This window comes from Dromaius novaehollandiae, chromosome 2 (assembly GCF_036370855.1).
Source record: "Dromaius novaehollandiae isolate bDroNov1 chromosome 2, bDroNov1.hap1, whole genome shotgun sequence".
In the NCBI taxonomy this organism is placed as follows: domain Eukaryota; kingdom Metazoa; phylum Chordata; class Aves; order Casuariiformes; family Dromaiidae; genus Dromaius; species Dromaius novaehollandiae.
In genome coordinates, this window is record NC_088099.1 from 67,710,444 (window position 1) to 67,730,828 (window position 20,385).

Sequence of the window (20,385 nt, forward strand, 5' to 3'; positions counted from 1 at the left end):
ATTATTGCCAACCTAAACTGGAACAAAAAAAATCTACAGGAGCGTTTTCACCTGCTTTTGCATTAGAAGAATAGGTGCAAGATAAGCCAGAATTACAGCCATCCCCTTGCTTTTGAAATTGTAGTTTATCAGACCTCAGCTCTTGTCAGCCTCTGATTGCTCATGCAGAAAAGAATCCCCAAAGTGCTCAAACACTGAGATAGCTAAAGATAGTTGGGGCTATCCTGCAAGAGGCTGATCAGGCTGACCTGGAGCCAGTAAGGGAAGTAACCTTTCATTTCAGCATACGCGTAAGTCCGTTGCTGGTTGGGAGCCAAAATGTCTTGGCCCCACAGGATGAAGCTGTAAAATTTGCAGATTCATAGATAGTGAGGCCAGAAGGGAGGTCTGTAATCGTCTATTCTGACCTGTAATGTGTCTCTCAGAAGCTAAATGAAAGCGCGCCGTACCTTCCCGCGTTTTAACGTGACAGTGCATGACTTCTCCTGGAAAGCATTCCAGTATTCATCATCGCTGCTAGGAAAATATTTCATATTTTGGAGGCAATTTTGTCTAGCTGCATCTTCCAGGTATTACATTTTGTTCTGCTTTTCTCTGTAAAATTGGAAAACACTCTGCCTTCAACAAGCAGAGCTCTTTTATGTGTTCAAGTGCCTGAATGCATCTCTGCCTTTCCTTCAGGCTGCATTTACCTCTTTCAGCCTCACATGGTAAAATCTCCTTTCTCTTATTTAAATTCGTAGCTTGCTATTCATGGCGGTTGAGCTCCCTAGTATTTGCACATTCTTATTTTTGAGGGATGCTATGGACTGACGCATTTTGTTTGTGAGTCTCTGAGAGGTGTGAAAAATGCATGTGTTGCTTGCAGAATAGATGTGGTTGTTTCTTAAAAGCTAATGAAATTTGCAGTTTCAGGGTTCATACTGCTGTTTTGCATCACGCCACGTTATTTCTGGGTGCACCGCTGTTCCAGATGTACTGGTCAGCTGGCTCTGAGGACATGCCTGCTTTGAAGAAGGGCAGAAGCATGGTTTTACTTCGTTGTCCTGGAATATATGAAGTGCAGAGATGCACATGCAGAGATCTATGGATGGCGTTTTGCTTGTTAGAGAGTAGATTTTATAATGCATGTTACATTCATCACTAACTAGTAAGTGGAAAATATTGTGAAACTTTTCAGTCTTCTTTCCATGGTGTTTGCCTTAGATTATGTAAACACTATTTCCTATCTCCTGATGGTAAAAGTCTACACAGATTCAGACAAAAAGAAAAGCTAAAAGCTGAAGAGGGCAAGGAGGGAGAGGAAGACACTTGATAAGAAGCAGATGCATATCTATGGTTAGCTCCAAGGTGAGTTTTCTGCTTTGAGCTTATGATTACAGTTGTCCAAGGACTTCATAGAAAGATCCCTGTCTTTTATCATGTAGGGAAGAGCTTCACATGCAGTTCCTGGTACTGTTTATCTGACCTTAGCAAATGAAAAGGAAGGAAGGAAGAGCATTTAGAGCAGTGCCCGACAGAATGGTTCATGCTCCACTGGGTTGAACTGACAGGCCTTTCAAAACTTTGGCTGCATTTTGCTTGTGTAAACAAGAGCTACAACTTAGGTGGAAAGCAGCAGTGCGGTTGACATGCTGACATTCGTACTTTTAAAGCCCTCTTTGGCTAAGATCAGGAGGGATCAAGAAGAGCGGTATAATTCAGTGCAAAAGTAACTAGATTTTGTTCTTTGAAATACACATAATGTTATATATTTGTGATTGTACATCAGAAGAAAAGGCTTACTTGGCTGTTTCTTGGTTTCTAAATTCAGCCGCAGCCTTTTGCCAGCTTCTTGCAATACTGTTCTTTCCCTCTCATTTCTCTGGGTCCCCTGTGGAGAGCCATGTTTCTAAAATACATATTGCCGCAATGGGAATCCTGCAGAATGAGGGCAGATTACAGGGCACTTTCTGTTCGGTACCTTAATGAGAAAGGAAGAAGGATACTGGTTCTTTCATAGCCCTGCACTCATGAAGCATGCTTCTAATGCACAGGAGAGATACCTTAGCCCTCTGGTTTTAGACTGCCAAAGGCCACTTTGCTCCATAAATACACTGCTCCCACTCTTCATGTCTTCATGATTAATCACCAATTAACTCTCCCCCCGCCTTCACAAATGAAAAAGTTTTATTGATCTCAATTTCATAATCTCATACGTTCAGCTAGAAAAGGGGAATAGCAAGACATTGCTGGAGCATACCAGGGAGAAAAGTATTTTTTGGAGCTCTGAATAGCCTTCTTGTTCAAGAGGAGATTTTTTTTTCTAAGACTCTTCCAGATTTCCTTGTCTTGAGCTCATATCTAGGATATTTCTGTTTATCCAAAGATCACCTTCTCAGCTTCTCAATCTAGTATGGTCACTGAAATTGAAAGCTGCAGACTGGAATCTACAGTTATTGTGCATCACTGAAAAGTTGGGGTACTAGCCTCAGTACTTGGAAAGCTTCACAACCCCTCACTGTGTTTTAGTGTTGAAGTGTATGTGTCTTTTTCACAGCCATAGTTAGTGGAGACACTGGAGGAGGTCTAAATTCTGAGGCCAGAGCTCCTTCATTCTCCACCAGCTTTAATTCATTCCACTGCCAGAAAAATATCTTTTATTTCCCACTGGTGTGTTTCTTGTGATGCATTTGCCAGGAGAGAGTTCCCACTGGGCTTGATAGCAGGAATTCATAGTTCTCCTGCCTCTGTCTGCTAAACTATGTGTCAGAAAGTTCGACGTGCAAGCCACCACTTTTGGGTCCTCCTGCCCTACCAGTATGAGGTCAGGCTGCACCTTTGCTTGGTCCCTCTGCAGTTCCTCCAAATCTCCAAGCTTGGGAAGGGCCTCTGTGACACTTTCAAATTATTCCTGTTTGCACCCTCCAGCTTTCCCAGACTATTAGAAAACAGACGAAGAAAGAAGAAACGTGTCATATCTCATTGCCTGTCTTCCGACTTTCTTGTTTTATGATCTGTGGCACTGCGTTACCTTGAGCTCCCACGGAGCATGGCCTTGAACACGGAGTGGTCAACTCTGTCTTATATGTCTTTTAAGGGTAAATGTACCACACAGCTTATCCTTCAGGATAAACTTCATGTGTATTTCTACAACACGTGCACATAGACACTAAGCTTAGCAGGACTAGATCATACACAATTTTTTCTTCACTGAGTTTAAAGATGCTTTAAAAAGCATGCCAGAAACCTAAACAGAAGAAATGCAGTAAAAGTCTGTAAATAGATTTCCTTTGAGTTTTGACCCCTCTCTGGGTGCCTGAAACAGTGATTTTTGGCAGTCTGGTTCTTCTTCAGACTTGTGTCTCTTAAAAAAAAGAAAATCTTGGAGAATGTTAAACAGCTTTTTGATTTAGATCTTCTACTAAAACTCAATGTTCCTGTAATTGACTACGCCACCAGGGACCTGCTGCTGGACAAAGTTTCTTGGCAGATTCTCATAACTCTTTTCTTTCTTTCTTTCTTTCTTTTTTTTTTTTAATTAGCCATCCATCACTAATCTGCACCCTGGAGTTACCTCACTCCAAATGTTGAATGCTAGGGAAAAGCAAGCAGCCTGTAAAACAAAACCCATTGCACAGTGTCTTTGCCCAGGAACAGTTTCCCTTTCCTTGGCTTTATATTCTTTCTGCTTGTACCATCTTCTGTCTCTTTTATTATATGCTCCGGGGCTTTTGAAACAGAGACAGTGGCTGCATTTTCTTGTGGTGAATCCCAAGCACATCTTTCACTCTGAATAATATAATGGGGAAGGAGTAGGATGGTTGTTGGTCGGGTTTTCCCAGGCCACTTTATTGCTGAGGTTGTTTTAGGAAACACCATCTTAGGAATTACATGACAATTTACAATTTGGGTAGCAGTGGCTGCTTACGCTGGCTCAGTTGCTATGCAAGCAGTCTTGCGATGAAGTTGTGCGCGTTGCTGGCTGAACACCCGGTGCGCAGGGAGGACGCACCGCACCACACCACAGGTGCCTTCCACGTCTAGCGGGGCTCTGCAAGCCACCTCTAACTGCTCTGGGACTCACATTAGTCCGAAGCTGCCTGTTAGCCTCCGTTCAGGTCCAAGACACAAACACAGTGTAAAAACTGTGACCATCAGGCTGCAAAAGAATAACGTGCACATATAAAGTCCCTGCGCCTGCCCTGCTCTGCACAGCGATGGCCCCTTGTTAGCGCTTTGTTTTTCTGCAGCCTTGCGGGCCAGTTAAAAGTCTGACGTTAATCACTTCTCCTCTCAGCGATTCTCAAGTTTCTTTCTCAAAGGAACTGTTAGTTGGTAGTTTTATCTCTCAATTTTTTGTTTATTTTTGAGAGAAGTTTTGTAAAGATTCCTCGAGTAATGTTTAGTCTGTTTGCAAATTCTTATATCAACACACTTTTGAATTTGTCATGTCATGTAGAGAGACATAACACAAGGAGAGTGGCTTTAACTGTGAAAAGCAATATGGCTCTTGGCAGCTTTGCCTCCTCTTTTGTCTCTTTCTGAGCTGGATGGCGGATTTATTTTGTTAAAGCCAAGAGACATTCAGAATTACTTAGGGCCTATTTTAGACTTGGAGCTATCTGTTGGTGTTCCCTCCTTCTAAGGTTCCCATGACTGCTGGAGCAGGAGCACTTCGGAAAACCAATTAATTAGCGCATCCTTATTAAGATAATTAATGATTCTGGTCCTTGTTATATTAAAGAAAATTCTGAATATTAACCTTATGACCTAAAGGAATTTCCTCTCCTATGTCACACGTTAATTTTTTTTTTCAGCTCCTAATATATACATTTGTATTTTGTATTCTTGCTATAGATACACATCTTCATTTAGTGAGTTTAAGAAGTTCAACTAGCAGGGGAAAATGTAGCCCCAAAAGAATATTTAAAAGTTGACATAAATGAAGAATATTTGAGGTTGATAATTGCAATTTTGCTATAATAAAAAGGCTTAGAATAAGACAGAAATACTTTCTTCAGTTTTCAATGAGAATGTCATAGCTCAGGTCTCTTACTCGCTTTAACAACGTATAGTGTATCTTCTATCTACTCTGCGATGGAGTATTGTCAGAAAAGTGCAAGTACTTGCAAAAAAGTGTGACATATATTGTGTCTCACCAACTTCTGTTATTTAATAATGGTTACTAATTCACTTGTGTGTTAAAAGCAGTAGGTCAGTTTAACTGAGTTTTCTTTCAAAAGAGTTTTGGCCTACAGTGTTTTTGCTTTGATCCCCCAGCCTTATGTATATGCCTTTTTTCCTCCTTCTGTTCCTTTTTTTTTTCTTTACTCTTTTCTGTCATCTTCCAACCAGATGATAAGTAACTACCGGCCTCTTTGTCCCCAAGTCATAATGCCGTGGTATGGAGCTCTGTTCACAGACCCTTAGACTTACAAACATATTCTTGCTATGTGTTTTCTCCCTGGAATGAGAATGTAATAACATACTTTGTTCAGCTTTTGCCGATTTTAACAGCAGACTGAACAAAGATTTTCTTAATATTTTCATATTAACAGTCCATTCTTAATAGCATTGTGTTTGCTACAAGACTAAGAATAGTTGTCAGAATACGGATCCTTCTAGATTATATTTATAAAATTGAACAAATGTTTGATATTACTGTTTGGTAACGTATAACACCAACATTTAAATGCTGGCATATATTAGCTATCATCCAGTTTCACGAGTGATCACTCTGTTATGCTTTCATTGAGTATTCCCATATTCTTTTTCTTTAAAATATCTTAGCACCTTTGATTCCATGCCATTTTTTTTTTTTAACTTTCTCCATACTTGCCCATTTTTAAAATGCAGCCTGCAACAGTGAGACCCAAACATTCTTGAGGCCTGAAGATGCTGTCACCCTTCGAACAGTGACAAAGCACCAACATTTTCTAAAGGCTTAGCTCAAGCATTCCCACCAGCTAGTCTGGCAATTGCAAATCCCATTTGCGATTAAACCATGAGTTCTTTGAGAGACAGCATTTACTTTGAGCATTACTGCGACTGAGATGCAAGGAGAAAAACCTATATTGCAGACAAACCATACGTAGACAAATTCCTTTTCCAAAATCATCCTTGAGAATATTTGAGGAATAGATCTTACCACTTGCTTTTCCTTCTGGCTGTTTTACAGGCTTGTGCAGTCTGAAAGTAACACCTCTTTCTTTCAGTTTTAATTTATGCACATGTAGAAAATTAAGGTTAGAACTTACTAAATGATAAAGGCTGCTCACCTACAGTTGCAGTTGGCTAGTTATTATTGATTTGAGCAGTTTTCAAGAGGTGGCAAGCTAATAGGATGCATTAATTTTTAGTAGTTTCTTAGGTGTTGGCTTTTTTTCTGTCTATATGGCTATAAATCTTCTGTGTAAGTTGTGAAGCTGCCGTTCATACAGCTGCAAATTTTAAACAAGTGAAAATGCAAGCCAAACTGTGCTAGATCAAGCTCCAAACAAGGTGTTTTGGTATATGGAGACATTTTAGTTCTAGGGCCAGGTTAGAATCCCATATCTCCAAAAGATTTCCCTATAATCCCATGGATAAGAATTTGTATTTACTGTAGAGCCCCAAAGGGCTTAGTCAGAGCTCAAGGTCTCCAACCTGCTGGATCCTGTGCAAAATTACAGTCACAAAATGGGCTGGGCCCTCACCCTCTTTTGAGTATCTCAGTATCACCGCATCCTTCCCCTTAATTTTCCTTCAAGTTTTATTAAGTCATAACTTCCTGTGACTCTAAATGGAGATGTCAGCCTTTGGGGCCACTGGATGGGATGTAGAATGTGCAAGTGTACATGCATTACGTATATGCAAGTAAATACGTGGAACAGAGTTGAATACAGTTTTGATAGGAACTCACCTTTTGCCATCTCTTTCAGTTCATTTCCAGAGGTTTTCATGTGGAGACGCTGTCCAGTTTTCCACTTTCTAGAGCAATTCCTGATGACACACCCGACCTTACTGCCATGTTTTTTCATAGTACCACCAGCATGGAGCTCTACCTTTTAAATCTTAATAGATACACTGATGCCACTGTTTCTGCTGACAGCTTTTTCTTGCAGGGTGCACTAAAAGGGTGAAGGTTAAAATGAATTTAAAGTACATTCAAGGGAAAAGTCACCACACAAACTTGACTGTCAAGGGTTTGAGGATTTTTTTTTTCCTTTTCATAGTGATGAGGTATATTGGAGACTTTTATGGGTTTGAGTGTGATCCAACATTGATACTGGAGCTCTGGAGTAGTGCCAGGAAGGAGGCTTACAGAATATCAAGTTTTATACCATCTTACGTAATGTTTATGTGGGTGGGATATGACATATTGAAATTCAATTTCTTGAAATTATTGAAACTCTATTCACCCTGTCCTACTCCAAGTGGGGCTGAAATGGCTATGTTTGTGGGATTGCCGCTTGCGTAAACATAGACATTCAGGGAAGAGAGTTTTGCCTGAATGTTTTTGTTTTCTCCTTCACCTATTTTCACTGGTGAATTGGTGCCTTTACACTAAATGCCTACATTGTGCAGCCATAGGTAAGTAAAAAGATAAGGTAAACGATCTAGCTGCTTAACAATAATCAACCTTTATTTAGGGCTTGTGTTGCTGGTTTGGGAGCCTTACTTTAGACAGGTTTTGGTTTCTTTTCTAAAAAGGGAACATCTATTTCCTTCCTTGCAAAACTGATGTTACACTAATGCAAAGAAACCACTCTACACGGGCTATGTTTTTTTGATTTTATCAGTCTAATTCAGTTAATACGGATGCTTTTACATCTGTATAAAGCTGCCCTGAAACAATACAGATTTATTCCGTGTAACAGACAGGAAAAAAGGCATGTTTATGCTGAGGTAAGTCTGTTGTCACATGAGAGGCAGTGGTACCAATATTGCCCTTTTGGGGATAAGATGTGTAAGAGAAGTCGTCCTCCTAGCCAAAGCATTTGTTATAGTAAAAAAAATGTGTCCCAGCCAAGCTGCAAGCATAAATAAATACGGCTTTTTAAAGTGTATTTGCTGATCAAAGCTGTTTCATGTAAAAGAACCAGAGCGACTGGGCATAAATAGCCAGAAAGGGGTTTAGGTTAGACATCAGAGAAGCCTTTCGTGCTGGTAAGGGTAGGTAAGCACCGAAGTACATGGCCCTTGGTAGCTCCATCGGCAGGGATTTTTAAGGCAGGTCAGATAAACAGCTTTTGAGAATGGTTTGAGTAGACTAAATCCTGCCTTGGGCAAGGAGAAGAAAGTGGGTAACCCATTTGATGCCTGACTACGGTAACTAACTGTGCTGTCCCTGTATATGGTGTTGGTACGTTTCTATACGTGATTCATTTTGCCCTTGCAGCACATGCAGGAAGGAAATTGTGATAATGGGATTTAGTAATGTATGAAGGAAAAATAAGCCCCTGTTTAAGAGAGCATTCAAACTCCCAAGTGCAGTTCTGAGATCTCCTTTTAGTTTTTGCTTTTCTGAATACAGGATTCTCAGGTGTTTATGGCACATCTGTTTTTAACATTGTTGCGTGACATGTTTGGAAAGTGATAGAAAATTATTCCAGCTTTTTTTTTCCTTTCAAATTTCAAAATCCCATTACAAAATTCAGCTTTTTCAGTTAGCAGCATTATAAAGTAAAAACATGATTTAGACAATATTGCGGTTGAAATACGCTGACAGATTCTTAAGGGTATTTTACTTGTGCTTCAGAAATCTAGCAATAAAAGAAACCTACCTCTATCTGTAGCTCTTAAGCTCATCATAGCATCAAAAATCAATTTGGCAAGAAGATATTTAGTCAGAGCTTTGACATATCCATATGTGATTTTTGCCATGTCATTCTGTTGGTTGGGATTATGTTACTTGCTAAATGATTGCTACCAATTTTTGTCAGTATGATCAATAAAAGTGGCCCTGAGAAATATCTTCCATTTCTGCAGGCCAGCTTTGGGTGGTCTCCTTACGTCATCTTTTCGGCAGCACCAAGAGTCCTTGGCAGCAGAAAGAGAAAGACGACGTCAGGAGAGAGAAGAAAGATTGCAAAGGATAGAACGTGAAGAAAGAAACAAATTCAAGTAGGAACCGTATTTGCTATTGATATGTTGCCTTAATGTGTGATAAGTTTGTAAATCACTTAGACATATAATTACAAAATAATTGAATTGATGAATAGTTTGTGTGTATCTTCTTATCTAATTCTTTAGATACGTTTCTTGACATAAGTATCTTGAGGACTGGCATATTAAACCCATAATCCTGAATTTTGGCATTTAATAAAGTAGTGAATTTTTTTTTTTAAGCCAACTATGTATTTACCAGGCTCACTTCGCTGACCAGATATCTGCACAGGCCCGGATTAATCATCTAATGTGCTCCCTCTCAAAGTATAATCTCAGTAAGGTATTGAGGATGAAACAACGGAAGAAAGGCATGAAGAAGTGGACAAACAGAGACATCTTTTTGCTTTTGTGTTTGGCAAAGTCAAAGTATTTTGCCTTCTCGGAATGTATGGTAGTGTTTGGGTTGCTATGCTTTTCCCCTGCTTTTTTTTAGTGTGCATTTCTTCCTCCTGGAAACAGCAACTGATAGAAAATAATTCTCAAAATTATTGCTCAAATACTGATCAAATCTCGGGGCAAAGGCTGAAGAGCTAAATATAGGACTTCCCTTTTCTCAGCTGAGGTCATGTCATACACAGTGGGACCCCAGCATGCGCTGCCTTAGGATAGTAAGAGAGAAGTCCTCTCTTTTGTTAAGTCCATGCCTGGAAATCTGGAAATCCCAGTACGGGCATTAGCAAAGACTGCAGTGGGCTTAGGATAGGTAGGGTACCTATAACTGAAGTGACTTGACTGCTGTCTTAGTTGATCAGAAGAGTGTGCACTAAGACATGATTTTTCTTTTTTCATAATTAAGAGTGAAAGTTAAATAATATTGTCAGGAGTTAGAAGAAAGATTGTACTAATCTAAAGAATAGCAAGATAAATGTTTTGTAGCCTGAGAGTTGATATTTATGGAAAAGATGGCACAGGATTTCCTGTGAGTTTGTTTATTAGTATGCAGGATTGTTTTCAGTGTAATCATCTCTTTAGTAAGAAGTGGAAATGATCTGTGTCACAGTGAATTTGGAAAGAGGATAACTTGCTAGTGGTTGGTTGGTTGAAGGAGGTATTCTGCTGGCTCCAGAAGATAGCTAGTTTAGAAGAAAATGAGAGGCAGAGGGAAGGTGGAAGAGCACCATAATAGGATCTTTGGCAGCCAACAGCTGCCCAAGTTCTGAAACAGAAACAATCAGCTCTCAGTCTTCAGGCCTCTTCCAAAAACTCTCCCTCTGAGTGGTATCATCAGACTGCTGCAGGCTGTCATGGACAGCAAACATAATCATTCAAAAAGGAAACTCTCAGACCAAAAAACCACCAGGACATTTGGCAGCTTGATCTGTTTGAATAGCAGGTCTGCACATTTCACTAGAGGCTGGCTACGGTACTTGTGCTGTCACTGAAAGAACTTCCTTAAAGTCAGAAAAACAAATTTTTTAAAATATACATCTTCATCCCATTACTCTGGAATCAGAAACTGGTTAAAGTGATCATACATACTTGAGACAGTAGATTTTGGATGCCCAGTGTTTTCATCTTCAAGATTTGAGTTCCCGGCTCACCCAAAAGTTATAATTTGTATTTGAGTAGAGGGTCTCCAAATTTGCCAGTCTTTGCAGGCAGGCAGCACTCCACAGTTGATTAAACAGTCTGGCAGGAGGAGGACAAAGCCACAGCAAATAATCACAGACACTTTCATAAAAGTTCTTTTGGGATTACATTATCAAACCATCAGTTTGGCCGGAGACTCTGAAGATGTATTTTTGATTAAAAATAGCACTTCCAATTCACAGCTTTTAAACTCGTGAGCAGTACTGGATTTACCATCATGACTCATCTGTTATCTCATTCTTTCCAACTCTGCTTCAAGAATGTTGCCGTGGGTTCTGGCACCATTATTGATAAATTGGAGATAATTTAAAAGAGAGCACCACCAGTTATGAAAGAGCGATTTTTTAGGAAAGGTGTTAAAATGCTTTATTAGCTATTGCTAGCAAAAGCAATGCTTTGCATAATGAATATTTTTCCCCATAAATGGACTATTGTCTCCATGGCATGTATAGGACACTGTGTCCTAAAGTACAAGCATTATTCTTCAGCTGCAGGGAAGGGTGAAAGTAGTCAGAGGGGAAAGAATAATGTTACCATTTTCCTGCTGAAAAAAATCCTAGCCTTGTTTTTTCCCCTGGGGTTATTCCCATCGCTATTGTAATTGTAAAGAATATTCTGAAATGTGATGAAGCTGTAACCAGATTCTGAAGTATGTGGAGATAGCCTGAAACAATAATATGTGTATTACATGTTAATCATAACTTTAAAGAGCAGTTACCAGCAGATGTTTGATAGCTATTGGTATTGTAGATGAGTAGTTCATTCAAAAACATGATGTGAAGAGAAACAATGGTGCTCCATCCATACATGGAGGAGTTCTGAAAATCCTCCTGGTTAGACTGCTGAAGAACCTAGGAGATGTGGTGAAAGTCTCGTTGATTTTGTCCATGAGATTCAGCAAAATACTAAAAATGTACTGCAGGGAACTATCTTTCTGTGGTTTTGAGATACTGGATGTTCACTGGGTTTTCCTGTTTTCTGAGTTAAATATGCTTCCTGAGTAATTTTGCACTAAAAACATTTGTGGATTTGACACTTTTACCTGAAATTACAGTGCCCAGGCATTCAGCAAAGTTGATTTGGGAGAAGTTAAATATATGAGTTGCTTGAGGAGCTGTGGGAGGGGCAGCTGAGATAGAAGAAGTTTTGTATCTAAAACTCAGGGAGAAAAATAAATAAGGATGTTATCTGTCGTATATTCTAAACGTGCATTTTAAAAACAAAGAATTGTCCTACTAAATAATGGTAAACTGGCACTAGCCAGTTGAGTTTCTAACTGTGGCAATTACATTTAGGAAAGGTGCCTTAGAAGTGGGGCAGATACAGCATGCTCTGTGCCTTGGTTCAGCCTACCAGATTCCAGCAATCACTGTTTCAGTGCATTTGAGATGGAGCAAATGAATAATTTTGAATAACCTCTAAAGGGCCTACTCTTCATGAACATCCCTAATTCATTTTCTATAATCCCGATTATCAGGTTTCAATATGTGCTTAAAACTCTTTTATTTAATTCTAGTGTAATTCTAATGACCTTCCAAACTACATGTGTGCTGTTGGCATGCATAAGTGTACATGCATACTCTTAAGCATTTTTTTCAGAGAACAAACTTCAATAATTTTTTTTGAAAACAGCCTTTATTGTCTCTGATTAGTCTCTTTGTACTGCTCTTGGTTTCTCCTACTGTACATATACTTCTGTTACTGACCTTATTCTTCTGGTTTCCTCTGCAACTTATTGCAATTCTCCTTTTAGCCGTGATTATTTAGACAAAAGAGAAGAACTAAGACAAGCAAGAGAAGAGAGGTTTGTATATAATGCATCCATTCTTTCCTTTGGTTGTTTCTGCTTTCTGTATTATTAGTTGTTGTGTAGCTGTTGGCTGTTTAAATTTTTAACTATACATGCATGGAACAATTTATTTAAAAAGAACTCTATAAGAAAGCTGTTGTTTCATTAAAATGAGAATCAAGTTCTGCTGTAAGCACAGCAATAAATAAAGAGCAGTGGGACTGGAATGTGTAAGAATGATTGATCTATCTTTTATCTCTTTGTCTGGGAAATAAGGTTTGCCTATTCTATTTGCATCAGAAATTTGCCCAGATTTAGTAATGTTATGAATCAAATAAGCCTATGTTTCTCATCCAATGTGTCCCAAACCTTCTGGGTCAGAAAAGGCAACTGAGGATATAGGAAGAAGTAGGGGTAATAAACATTGCAAAACTGTAGCTGCAGGCCGATGGGGCCTGACCTACTCCCAGCACAGTCTTTTGTCTTTTAGGGCCAGATATTCTTTGCCAGTCTCTCTAAACACCAAGGAGTAAATTTTATAAGGTTAGCAGTATTTATCGTTGAAACATTGTTTTAATCTTATTTAAATAGTATATTTAAGTGGACTGCACTTTTCAACTGAATTAAAAAAGAAAAAAATAATAGTTCAGAAACCATGGGCTAGGCTGGGGACTTCCAGTGCTTATGAAAGCACGTTTTTCAAAGAACGCTCAACTAGAGACCTTTGCCTTCCAATAGCTTCATCTCTGCTTCCACTAGTAGTTACTCAAACTCTGGAGGGAACTCCTGTTTTCACCTGGAAAATGTGCATGCTACTAGATAAGTAGTAGATGAGAAATCATTCAGATTGCTTCAGTTCTACTTTTATGGTTCTCTAGAGATTGCTATCCAGAGATACTTGTGGAATTGTCAAGAATTGGAATTTTAATGTCAAAATGTGAGAGTAGCCATCTCAGAAATTGTCATGTTGCTGGGTTTTCTCTCAAAACCACCATATAGAAGGCAGTTCTTTTCTGCAAACTTGAATCTGATGTACCAGCATGCCTATTGTGGCTGAAATAAAAATGATTTTGACATTTCTAAGGGTAAGCAAAGGTTGATGGGCTTTCCTTTGTCCTTCCAGCCAAAACAATTGCAAATAGTTTAAAGCATTTTGTAAAATGAAGTACGTCTGAGCACATAAACATCATAAACTGCTCTAACTTGAGTAAAACCTTTCAGAGCAAACATACTTGTAAGTTAAATTTGAGACAAATTAGAAGTGAGCTCTCCAGCACTTTCAAGCTATAATGAAACACGCTAAGTAAACTGGAGTATTTTTTTGGAAATGTTCACCAGCAGGACATCATTGCTGTGCAATCTGAGCCAATTTCACCAGTCATTAGCAATGTGTCTTTATCCTTGAGGCTCTTTTGAGCTGGAACGTTAAACTTTAAGTTCCTTCTCATAAGGAAGACACACACGTCTTTGCTTTGACTGTATGTAAATATTGGAGAAAACTCCTGTAACTGAAGGCAGGCATAAGTAGTCCATTATATTGACCTTACATAATTCTCTCTTTTCCCACAAGCACCTTTGCACAATGAACTTTCATACAGCAAGCTGAATGTTGTTTTGTTGTAAAAGAATGCAAGGACCTTAAACAAATGCTATATTCAAGGTGTGAAAATCCTGGTTAAAATACGGACTACAAATATTTATGGCAAGCAAAACGCTAAGTTTGTGCGCTACTTTAAATATAGACTTTCCCTCTATATCAGTTAGGAAAAGTAAAAGGAAAGACTAATGAATACAGACAAAAGTCTCCATTAAAAGGACTGTTTTGTCTAAATTCTGTCAAATCTTTGGAGCCTGCTGAGTACTATCATGTCAACCCTGAGCTCCAGAATACAAGCACCAACTTTTCCAATGGCTTTTGGGTTGGGCTTTCTGTGAGGGAGAGAGGCCCCTGCAATTTCCATGGATTTGAGAGTAACTTGGCAACATTCATTTCATATTGTTCTTTATGATTGGTCTTGGACTTTTTGCTTGGGTATTTTTCAGTGGTACTTTAAAAATATCCTGACAAAGGTGTGCTCCCAAGCAATCTCCAGTGCTGTTTACAGTTCAGATAGCATCATACCTGGTGGCTTTGCTGGTATAGGAGTATTTTAAGTAGTCATCAGGGCATTGTTCAGAGACCTAAAGGACTTGTAATGGTATTTTTATTCCATGATAAATGGAATGTACTGTTTGGGAGGTATACCAGATGGATAACGCACAGATTTGGAAGTCTTTATCTATAGAGAAGAGTCAGCATAGGCATGATGATGGCAGCAGGTTTCCCTGATTTAAAGGAATATGGCAATATACACAGAGGTGTTCTATCAGCCCTGTAGTGGAGGAACTAAATCCAGTGGAGAGGTGTTACTCATCCTTTTCACTCCATCAGATTTTGGTCTTCATGAGATCTCGTGAATTTGATGCCTTTGACATTTGCTGTTGAGACACTGGGTTGAACCAAAAAAAAAAGGAAAAATAAAAAGAACCCCCCACCCCCCAAATGTATGTTGTTTGGCAAGTGTGAAGGGATAATGACTGAGTCTAGAATCATTTTTGCTTACCTGGTTTACATTGCCATATCTAGTTATTAGCTTGCCCATTTGATAACAAGTTATGCCCATGTGCAGCCATGAGATTGCTGCTCTGGATAGCTTTTTTCTTTCAGCGTAATGAACAAGATATATTTTGAGAAGGCACATCTTGATAGTCCTCTGCTTGCTGGTTAGCTGTGCAGCACAGAGCTACAGAAGCTCGAATGTTAAAGCAGCTGCAAAAGAGCTGAGGACAATAGAACATTGTAGCTCCCCCTGTTATGGAAGGATCCATCCAGATCTTTGTTGTAGTGTGATGGCAAACAGGAAAAATCCTCGCTGCAGCCAGCTGGGCTGTACCTGTTTTAGCATAGCCATCAATTTGAATGGCTCTTTATGAGTCGTAAGTCCCATCTGCTCTATTTTTGAGGAGGGGGAAGCCACAATACGTAACTGACCACAGTTCAAAGGAGGACTGGTTTCATTAACTGTAACAAAACACTATGATAATGCAGGCAAAAGGCTTTCTCCTCTATTGAAAAGGCAAAAACCATTCTTTAGAATTGGCGTCATGTTAGAACTGTAAACAGTTCCTATTTTATAACCATACAAGTATGTGATTTGTTATATTTTCATCCACAGTCTGTAGGGGTTCTTTTTCTTGCAGAATTTGTTCAAAGTGTGTGCATACCTCTGGAGGAATAAAAGAAAATGAGTTTGTTCTTCATTATTGCTGTTTGCAATAAAGCAAATTGCCTCTGAAAACACAAGAATTGCTCTTCAAAGACATGTTTCTGTGCTCTATATAGATGTTTGCAAATGTGCATGTGTGTGGTTACCATATGTACGAAGCATGTTTGTTACCACATGTGGCTGACTTCTTTCCCCTTCCTGCTTTTAATGTGCACTTGTACACTAATTTGGGCTGTCAGTGTGGCAGAATGGGGGAGGAGAGGTGTTCCCTGTTATGAAGTGTTTACAACAGCGGGTTGGAGGAGGATGACCACAGCATTTCAGGGACGTAAGCGGTAGTCTCAATTAACCTGTTTAACAGTTCACTTGTGGGTAAGATAAACAGTCTAAAGCCTGATACAGCTGCATTCATGAATTTATTCCTTAGCAAATAATGGTGGATAAAATTAGCAGACATCTGGAAGAGGCACATATTTCAAAGTTATTTTGGTCAAAATGTATAAAGCACAGTATGAAGAATATGATTGGTAGCTGGTCTTAATAAACAGTTAGTGAGTTCTGCCTGCCTAAAATGCAAAACAGATGTATCCTTGTTCTTTTAAAGTGACTTTGATGAATAAACTACATGTGACGTCAGGCCCAAGCTATTGGATGTCTGAGTCCGGCAGAAAAATTTTTTAGAATAAAAAAAAAAGAAAACTTTCCATTGTAGACTCTGGAGAGAACAAAGTGAATTCCAGTGCATTGCTCTCAGAGCAAATAGAAGCAGGTTCAGAGACTTTAGACAGTCAGTCCAAACATTTATTATTGGTATTATTTTCAGGGAGATCTGTTTTTGTCTGCTTCACTGAATCTTTTTTCTCTCTTTGTAGCAAGTCTCAGACTTTGGCTATTTGTATCAGTATTAAGGGGCTCTGGCTTTGGAGGGTTCCCCCCCTCCAGTTTTAGTTTTGGGAGAGGGAGGGCTGGGAGGAGGAGGAGGGTAGAGGAGGAGGGTGAAAAGGAGGACAGGCAAATGCTTCCAAAAGGAGAAGGACTATGCAGACAGAAAGCTATATCTAAGGACTGTTTAATTCTACCATTTTTTGGTTTTGTTTTGTCATGAGCAATTTCACTTTTTTTCGGGGGAATAGTCTTTGCTTTGGTGCGCGTTTTTTGGCAGTTTGACTAAGCGGACAGTTTAGTGCTGTACCCCTTGTGTCAGGAAGTCAGCTCATTCTCTGCAGGTGTTTCATCCATAAACAAGCATCAACCACAGGCTTCTCTTTCTTTACGGAAACCCTTTGGAATTTAACTTTCAGATACAAATACTTGGAGAGGTTGGCAGCTGAGGAGTATGAGAAGGAGCTGAAAAGTCGGAGTGTAAGCCGAGGCAGAAGTGAGCTGTCCTTGAACCTGAGATCTCCTTCAGCCCCATCCTCGCCCGTACCCAAGTGCATCAGCCCAGCATCTGCTGAGACCCAGGAAGAGCTGAAGACCCCTTCCGCCCCCTGTGGGACTCCTCAGCCCTCAGAAGGTAAGTGAAGGCAAGGCGGGGGAACAGCATGACAGTTTTATTACTGTTTCTCTCGGGTTAGCAGTGCTTTTTAATGCATGGATATAAGCTCTGAGGTGCCAAAGTAAAGGGTCTTGTCATATTGCTCCATGCTGTCTGCCTGAATTTCCTTCCTTTTTTTCCACATAGATTTGGATGATTTCTAGTCTATTCAAGGAAAGAATACATTGCTGATTTATATTATCATTGTCTGTTGCTATTAGAATGGAATAATTGGAAAATACAGCATACGGAGAGTCTTATTTTAGCATCATGTTCCTCATATATTAGGAGTTACTGAGTACTAAACCAACAATATTCCTGCCAACAGATTTTGCTTATGTGGATTCTCTGAAAGAAATGCAACAGATGAATGCCAAGATTATAATAACCTTCCAGCATAGCACAGGCTGAGTGGTACAAACAGAAAAGGTCTTGGATTGAAGGCAGGAAGAGTGTTTTGGTTATTTTTAACACCAACAAGAACTCTTAAAATTGTAGCACAAGTAGTAAAAGACTTAAAAGAGACCACAGACAATTAGTAAAAAGGAAAGTATAATTAGCGTTTGCACGGTTGGTTTGCTGTCATATAATTTATTGGTGTACAGAGCAATATTTTGTGTGTGCACACGTCATTCTGCCACTTGCATCATGTACCCCTCCTTCAGTCCTCCAAAAAAAAACCCACCATACAGATTCATGTTTGTGCCACATGATGTTGCATTAACATTGGGAGCTTCACTGCATGTTGAAGGTGAATTATTGCCATCATTCATTTTTATTTGATATGATTTCCTGCTACATGCTATTGGCTATTAATGCTTTTGTGACTTGCACCACTTGGTTTTATTGAGTGTTATGGCTGGTAGCATGCTATAAAGCAAGGCAATTTAAGGAAAAAGTTACAGATACTGAATGTTGTATATGTTTATCCTCACCATATTAAATAGGTGAAGTTTATTTAATTTAGCTTTATATGTTTTCTCAGTTAAATTCCCAGTTTTCTTGTCTGACACCCTACAAGTCTCAGTGGAATCATTTGAACTGAAAAAACATGGATATTTTCCTGTAACACTGATTTTCAAAAAACACCAAGGTGTCCAGTTTTTCAAGTGCAATATTGCTTTTAGAGCAAATCAGCTGGATTTTTCCACCATTAGGATTTTAGACTTGGGTAGGGAGCAAGTATCTCTTTTATGATGATTATTTTAACATATTTCTCCTGGAAGCATTCAAAAAAATTGCAGCATGAAATGCAGTAGCATAATCTGTTTGGAGAAATAAATTTAGAGCAGGTGTACAGGGCAACTTCAGGCAGTCTGAATATGGTGAAGTGATCAACACGTGGGTAGGCAGGACATTTCTACTGGCAAAATCAGAGGCAGCACCTGGAAGCTCAGCAAATGAACTGCAGGCAAAGAACATATGGATGGAGCAGGGTAAGGCACAAGTCCAGCCATGGGCAAATGCAGGCAGATGGCCAGGACTGCACCAGAGCATCTTGCTTCAGTGGGAGTTCTGCATGAGTAAGGACTGCTGCTTCAGGCCTTAAAGCAAATCAGAAATAATCAGTATGTGGGCAGGGCAGGCTCCCTCCTTTTCTGGAGGTGGCTGGTTTATTGGATCTCACCCAACAGCTGGCAGACTTACTTGCAGATTTTGTGCCATGGCCTCTAGCCTAGTGTCTGAGTTCCTTATGCTCCATAATGAATTAATATCTCCTTTGAACAAAATTCTGTTCTCAGGAAATGTTCTTACTCCTACTTAATAAATAGAGAAACAGAGGCACTAACTTGCTTAAGCCATTTGTAGGAAGGCAGAAATAGAGCCATGGATAAAGCCCAGATTGCTCAAATCCCAAACGGTTTCTTTAAATGTGGGAGTCATCATCTTCCCAGGCAAGGATAAAGCTGCAGAAGGAAAATACTTGCTCGGTTCTGTGCTCGTTAAGATCCTTCAAATCTTCCAAAAGAGCTGCATTAACTGATATGAGATATTTCTCTGCAGTATTCTGAACCTGAAGTCAAGTGGGAAGTGTATTCCTTTACTAGCAAAACAATAACTAGTTTTAGGAGTCAGAAATATTTTGTCCCCAATATCCTTTAGGCTCCCAGTATATACTAGGTTTAAGACGGAAATGGGTTCTGTCTGGGGAACTTTGTCCCATGCTGTGAAACTTCTCAGTATCTCTACAAAATACAAAAATCTGGACTTACTGTGCTGAAGTGTTTTCTCATATAAAACAATTGATTTCACTAAAGTAATCAAGTCTTGTAAGATTTACTCTTGTAAAACTCATGGTGTGGCATTTAGAGGAAATGAAGGTAGTCCCATAACTGCAAAATGGAACTTAATATTTTTTTCAGAGCACCTTCCTCTTTTGTAATTTCACTGAAGAATATTTTATGAACTACACATGTGCAGTAAAGGAGAACAACAATAAGCTGAGATGTTTCTGAAGTCAATCCACAAAGGAACTGGAGGTGAACTCTTCTCTGAGAGGAACAGCTTTATGTAGTACTTGAGGAAGTAACCAGGTCAACCTAAGTGTGCATCACAGACAGTAGGAAACCTTCTCCACATATCAGTAGCTGAGCAAGACTCAAAGACTGCCTGAAGTATGACTAGTTGAAAGCGTCTCAGCAGTTGGAGAAGCATCAGAGAATGGGGAGAACCATGAGACCATTGCAGCCACAGTTATACAGCCAAAGGGAACTGTGCAGAAAGATAGAGGAGCAGCTAGGGAGGACAAAGTAAGATCATTTCTGACCTGAGGAAGAAAGAGGCATTGCCCTAGTGGTATTCTGCGTTCTGCGCCCATCTTTACCATTGTATCAGGTGGGGAGGAAGGGCTTTGTTGAGGGGGAGGGAGAGAGAGAGAGAGAGAGAGAGAAAGACAGAAATTGAGTCTTGCTGACTTCGCAGCGAGAGGAATGTGCTCTGCTGGAACAGCTGAAGGGAGATGCCAACCAACATTTCAAGCTACGTCTAAACAATTGTACCAGGAGAGCTTGGGTAGAAATGGACTTCTTCAGACTTATCTTATGTATCCTCAGAGACACTTACTATGTGTA

The 20,385-nt window shown here is 39.6% G+C and overlaps 1 protein-coding gene across 9 annotated transcripts in view; it reads left to right on the top strand.

Annotated features, from left to right (window-relative positions):
- The window catches only part of FHOD3 (formin homology 2 domain containing 3), a 409,852-nt gene that overhangs the window by 313,319 nt on the left and 76,148 nt on the right, over positions 1-20,385 (top strand). For 7 of the 9 annotated variants that reach the window (XM_064506705.1, XM_064506703.1, XM_064506709.1 and 4 more), the window contains 3 exons: positions 8,953-9,087; positions 12,476-12,526; positions 17,079-17,293. In XM_064506705.1, the coding sequence (XP_064362775.1) occupies positions 8,953-9,087; positions 12,476-12,526; positions 17,079-17,293 (401 nt within the window). The remainder of the gene's footprint in view (positions 1-8,952; positions 9,088-12,475; positions 12,527-17,078; positions 17,294-20,385) is intronic. The other 2 variants (XM_064506704.1, XM_064506711.1) reach the window with 1 other exon arrangement.